Source organism: Platichthys flesus, chromosome 9 (assembly GCF_949316205.1).
Source record: "Platichthys flesus chromosome 9, fPlaFle2.1, whole genome shotgun sequence".
NCBI classification, from domain to species: domain Eukaryota; kingdom Metazoa; phylum Chordata; class Actinopteri; order Pleuronectiformes; family Pleuronectidae; genus Platichthys; species Platichthys flesus.
In genome coordinates this window covers 17,494,487-17,500,642 of record NC_084953.1, presented here as the reverse complement: position 1 = coordinate 17,500,642, position 6,156 = coordinate 17,494,487, and the positions used below count along the sequence as shown (strand labels likewise).

At 42.5% G+C, this 6,156-nt stretch overlaps 1 protein-coding gene across 2 annotated transcripts; it reads right to left on the bottom strand.

Moving 5' to 3' along the window:
- Positions 1 to 1,515: 1,515 nt before the first annotated feature.
- Positions 1,516 to 5,892, bottom strand: LOC133961204 (uncharacterized). Of its 2 annotated transcripts, none has more exons than XM_062396241.1 (6): positions 5,706 to 5,892; positions 4,191 to 4,331; positions 3,703 to 3,858; positions 3,237 to 3,286; positions 2,707 to 2,815; positions 1,516 to 2,225 (listed from the first exon to the last, which is right to left on the bottom strand). In XM_062396241.1, the coding sequence occupies exons 1-6, from the start codon at positions 5,718 to 5,720 to the stop codon at positions 1,899 to 1,901; spliced, it is 798 nt and encodes a 265-aa protein (XP_062252225.1). In that variant the 5' UTR covers positions 5,721 to 5,892; the 3' UTR covers positions 1,516 to 1,898. The 2 variants fall into 2 exon arrangements, with proteins under 2 accessions (XP_062252225.1, XP_062252224.1); XM_062396240.1 differs by having other exon boundaries at positions 4,855 to 5,890.
- Positions 5,893 to 6,156: the final 264 nt, after the last annotated feature.

Sequence of the window (6,156 nt, the reverse complement as noted above, 5' to 3'; positions counted from 1 at the left end):
TAAGAGGAAAAAATGAAAGAGAGGGGATAATGGCCAAGGAGTAATAGCGCTAGGCTTCCAGGCAAAGATGAAATATTTGCAATTCCACTGGGTCCCTGGGCTGCAGGCTCTCACTCCATTTGTATGGAAATGAGTTTGTCTTTCTTTTTCTGAGTGCAGAGGAGACCAAGGGGAGGGAGAGGAGGGCGGAGATGGAAGGAAGGCGGCCAGAACGACTGTCAAGGATATTGTGATTCCTGCCAATGCTGTTGGAAAGCTGGGGCCCTGGTTGTTTCTCCGCGGCACATATGGATAAAATAAATCTATGTGTTTATGACAGATTGATCTATGCGCCTGTCGCACTGGGAGCCAGTTTGCTTGTTGTAAAAGCCCTTTGTCTGTTATTGACGAATTCTCCCACCATTCTCTCTCTCTCTCGCTCTCCTCTCCCCCCCTATTTCTATCAGTGCCATCCCGGAGTCCAGGCCCACAGCTGGGACCACTCTGATCCCGGGCCTGCTTTCTGCCAGATAATTAGCAGATGTTTTGGAAGGCCTCTGCTTTGCTATTTTCAGCTGCTCCTGTGTGTCCGCGTGGTTGTGTCAGTGGAATGTGTCTGCGCGGTGCAGTGTTGAGTGATGCTGCCACTCACGTATTCATGGCCAGCTGCTCATCTCTGCAACCCTGGGTGAGTGGGGGAGAAGAGATCCCATCCCTGACACCGTCCACTTCGCTCTGTTTGTGCAAACAGCTCGGCTCCCCTCCCTTCTCCCTTCCTTTCTGAGTCACAGCCGCCAGCCACAAGTCTGCGTCGGTCTGAGTCATGCCTCGGCTCTGTGGATGGGCCCTACTGTTTGTGAAACCACAGACGTGAGATATGAGAAATGGGAAATGAGAGCACAAGCACACACACGCACAATCACACACACACACACACACAAACACACTCACAGAAATATTTAACCCTAACTTTTAAGATTTATGTAATTTAATTAATAACAAAGTTCCATTTGATTATTTTTTATATTTTGAACATAAACCTACCACATAAACTTTACATGATCCATATGCATCAGTGTAATAAAGCCTATTCATTTGAAATGCATATTCCTCAGGTTTATGTATTCAGTATTAATATAATTTATTGAATTTAAATGCATATTATTCAGGTTATACATTTAGAATACATTAAGTATATTTGTTTGAATTACATAGTAATTAGGTTACCTATTCAAGATGAATAAAGTGTATGTGTTTAAGATACATAACAATTAAGCTTAAATTCAATCAAAATGCATTAGATTTATGTATTTTTATGATTAATATCCATTAATATTTTTCTATTAGGTTACCTATTCAAGATGATTAATGTGTATGTTTTTGAAATACATAACAATTAAGCTTAAATTTAATCATAATGCATTATTTTTATGATTCATATTCAATGGATTTTTTCTATTAGGTTACCTATTCAAGATGATTGTGTATTTGTTTGAAATTCAACAATATCTCAATGATGCATACAATCAGACCACCTTGTTGATTCAACTAATTTATTAACGCTTCTCTTCACACAGACACTGTACTCAGCAGGTAGTGTAGCTCTTCAACCAAGTAATCTACTGCTATAGATGGAACATGAAACATGTTTTGTAATTGCAATAGAACAGAGGCAAGTTAGTATCTGCTCCAACAATGGCAGTAAAGGACCTGCTCTTTTTTCTAGATCTAGAACAAACAAACAAACTACAGGCTCAACAACATTCCTTACATCTGTATCTGCTGGAACGATCGCAGTAATGGGATATGAAAGGACAGAACAAACTCTTCAGGCTCAACAACATTAAACATATAGTAGTAGAACATAGGTCTCTTCCTGTACTTCCTCCTCCCATCACCACCCCACCCCAAAAAAAGAGTCACCTGAGCAATTTGAGTTTCAGTGCTCGTACTTTGGCTGAAGGCTTGGACGATTCCAGGTCCATCAGGATCTTCTGGTAAGCTTTGAATGTATACTTCAAGTTTTTTGGATAGCTCAAATTAAGAGCATAGACCAACCCATAAAGCATTACGCATGCATGGTTGATACTTTGGAGGTTGTTGAGAACTTGGACCCCTTCCAGGACCATACCGACATCTGCAAAGAGTCCACCAGGACCATCATGATCATCACCCTCAGCTTGAACGGTGTAGATTGCCATGGTTGTCCCTGCGACATCTGCCTCGGCCTCACTGCATTCGATGTCCTGAAAGATGGAGAGAACAGAGAACAATGAGCTGTGTCACCCTCACCTTTGACCACCAAATTCTAAGCAGCTCATCATTGAGGCCAAGTGCGTGTTAATTTGAAAAAATTCTCTGAAGGCACTGTAGATATAGCGTTCATGAGAATGCGATGGAGTTCAAGGTTACAATGACCTCAAGATCTTTGACTCCCTAAAAGCCTGGAAAACAAAACAAAAAGTCAAGTTATGTATAAATGGAGTTGTACATTCAATGATCATCAACTATTTAAATATGATTAAAAAAAAAGTGGTGTTTGAGCATTGTTGATCACAATGAGGGTTGTGTCAAAGAATCTAGATGCCATTCCTTACCGTGTTTGTGGTAACTGTGCCGTAAAGAATGGCATGTCGTGTCTCATTGCTTAAAATTAATACTCTTATGGTAATCCTTTAATTTAGTGAATATTTAATGGTGCACATGAAACATAAGAGACCAACTTACATGTTCATAGGTTCGTCCTACTCTGAGGCTAAGGTTTTGTGCTTCCTTAAGACGCAAGGATTTCCGGGAAGACAGAAGAGACTGCACTTTATCCAACGAAGCATTTGACCTGCCACAATAAAAATGGAGTCAACAAAACATCCCTTAAAAATATAAAAAAATCTGTGAGGTTTATGAAAATATTCAAAGTAACCAATACCCAAAAGAGCCAAAGTAGGGTGAAAGGACAGTAGGAAAGAGGCAAACCTACTGCTCCCTCACTCCTACCCTCCACCATCTCTCCTAATCTCCTCTCATAGGGTAAGGTTTACTCCTCCCTCCTATCCAACCCTCTCTCAAGCCGTCCTCCCTCTCCCCTAACCTCCTTCTGTTTCCTGTTAGCAAATAGAAGGAACTAATCTCTTCCTATCCTGACCTTCTCTTCCCTAACCCATCAACCCTTGCAAATGCCCCATTCTACTAAATAGAATCAGCCCCAACAGCCAAAACAAAACAAAGTATCCTTACTACTACACTGTTTTATGACTTACCTCTTCACATCCGGCTTTGGCTTTATAGTCTGCCTCAGATCCTCAGCTGCCTTTTGACAGAAAAAACAATAATTATCCCATTATTTCTCTCCACAGATATCAGCCCTAAATACAATACAAGGTATGGTAAAGGATGAAGACAGGAATTGCATTATCTTTGTAAACCTCATTGTTGAAAAAATTGAGAAGTAACAATTTCGCCCTACTTTTACACCTTTTTAAAATCCCATGCTTTATGTATGTGTGAAGTTACACTGTGATAGGAGGTAACACACAATAAAGCTATATATGTGAAGTGTGTGGGAGACAGAGAGAGAGAGAGACAGACCGAGAGGGAGAAGACCTAGGGGAAGAGAGAAAAGGAAGGACGGAGAGACAGACCGGCCCTTGACTTGTACACATTTTTTAATTTTGGCCCATGGCGTATGAGGTTGACACCCCTGGGTTAGACCAAAAAAATACTTACATTCTCCATCTTTGCCATCATGGCTCCGATTTTTTCCCCTGTAGCTCCCCCTTTAGTGTTGAAAACCCTGATCAGGTCGCCGGTCAGGCGGTCCAGTTCCCTCAAAAATGTTAAGGTCAGTGGTACAGTTGTCAGCCGCATAAACTCCAAGTTGATCTGTAAAAGACAACAGAGACAGGACACAGACTTAAACAGGGGCAGCTGTTGCTCAGTTGGTAAAGGGGTCAATCATAGACCGAAGGTCAGAGGTTCAAATCCCGGCTCTGACTGTCCACATGTCAAAGGGTCCTGGAGCAAAGCTAGAGCACTGCACAGCAGCTGGCTGCCGCCATTGAATTGTTAACTGGGTGAATGAGAGAAAGCCATTGTAAAGCACTTAGGTTTGGGTTGGGCTCGACGCTAAGCTTTTTTCCAATTACCAATTACCACATGTGTGACAATGTGTGACATTGAATACACAAGTTACTAAACTTCAGATTCACACTTGCCTCAATGACGTCAAAGAGTGCTGGCCATTTATTGAAAAACTCTGGAATCTTTGGCTCCTGGAGAACCTCCTGTCTCCTGAGGGAGAATGTACGCTGCATCTTTTCCTTGATGAGGGCCTCATCCCTTTTCTTCTTTTTTACCTGAAATGGAATGAAACGTCATTGTCATTATACAGTAAAGATACTTGTATAACGAGATATGATAAACTCTCAGCAATGGTACACAATACAATTGGAAACAGAAGTATTAACAATATGAATAGGGAGTAAGAATATTTTCCAAACTGAGCGTAATAGATAAAGAAAAATGAACTGTGCAAAGTAACCACAAAACAGCTTAAGTGTCCAGTGCTGTGCAAAATGAACTGTTGGGCTGCTTGAGCTGAGCTGGACAGGAAGTATAGTGCAAAAAACATGACGGGTTAAAAGCTCTTATACTGGCCATGCCGTGAACATGGTGTAATCATGGATAGGTAAGATATGTATTGCACATTATACCTCCATCAGTAGAGCCACCCTTTCCATCTCCAAACTGTGTATTGTTTCACCACTAGGGATGTTCGGACTTGGTTAGAAGCTTGGTTAGAACATCCTCAGTTAATAGTTCACTTCTCTTTGTGGCAGATGAGGCTGACATGGGTATTTGCTTTATTTTATCACAAACCTGTTGTTGTTGTTTTCCGTCAAAAGTGTTTCGGCAACTGCACTCATGCATTCTTTGATAACCCCTCCATCAGTAAATGGCTTTTTGTGTTGACCCAAAATCCAAGCAACTCTGAGGGAACACTCATGAGCACGTTGTTGGGCAGTGAATGAGTGGCTCAGGATCCTGGTGGACTGGACATATTGGGCTCTGAGACCACTTATTTTCTGTGATCTCACTTCAGATTTAGGTGGGTATGTTTGTTCAAAACCTTTATGTTTTGTCTCATAATGGCGTTTCACATTGGCACTTTTAATAAGTGCCACAGTCTCTGAACATATGAGACACACTGGTTTAGTGCTCCCAGTGGGAAGAATGAACAGAAATGAGTCTGTCCATTCCGGATTGAATGCTCTATTTTCGCTGTCCACTTTTCTTTTTTTGGAGAGCGACATGTGTATCTTATGTTTTCTCCGGCTCACTCCTGTTTTTCTCCTTCTTTCCGGCTCACTCCTGTTTTTTTTTCTTTTCTCCGTCTCACTCCTGCTTCTTTCCTTTTCTCCCTCTCACTCCTGCTTCTCTCCTTCTCTCCGTCTCACTCCTGCTTCTTTACTTTTCTCCGTCTCACTCCTGCTTCTTCACTTTTCTCCGTCTCACTCCTGCTTCTTTACATTTCTCCGTCTCACTCCTGTGTCTTTCCTTTTCTCCGTCTCACTCCTGTGTCTCTCCTTCTCTCCTTCTCACTCCTGCTTCTTTACTTTTCTCCGTCTCACTCCTGCTTCTTTCCTTCTCTCCGACTCACTCCTTTGTTTCTCTCTACCTGTACCGCTATCTTTCCTTTTCTTTCTACCGTATTTTCGTGTCTTACTTGCCTCTAACTCTGTCATCTGTCGGCAGCGTCGCAATGTTTACCGCCGTGAATGCACAGACTTGATTGGCTGAGTAGTATCACATGGGATGGCTTTACTCGCATGCAATTGGTCAATGCGCTTCCTCATCCGCTAAACCACTACCGTAATAACTACAAAAGCTGCGCCTGTTAGAAAAAACGGAAGCTCCGCTAAACCACTACCGTAATGACTACAAAAGCTGGCTGTAGGTCCGGGTCCGTATGGGACGGCTTCTGGGTCCGGACCCGGACCGCGGTCCGCCAGTTAGTGACCCCTGGTTTAGAGGGTTCTAGACCAGACCGGGTTGCTTCTGGTGTGAACGACATAATCGGTTAATATGTGCCCCGAAAGGAAAATGGCGGCGCTTCGCGGCTATTCGCTTCCACGTCCGGTGTGTCCCTGCCATTCAGATACCCAAAAAGTTTTGAATGAA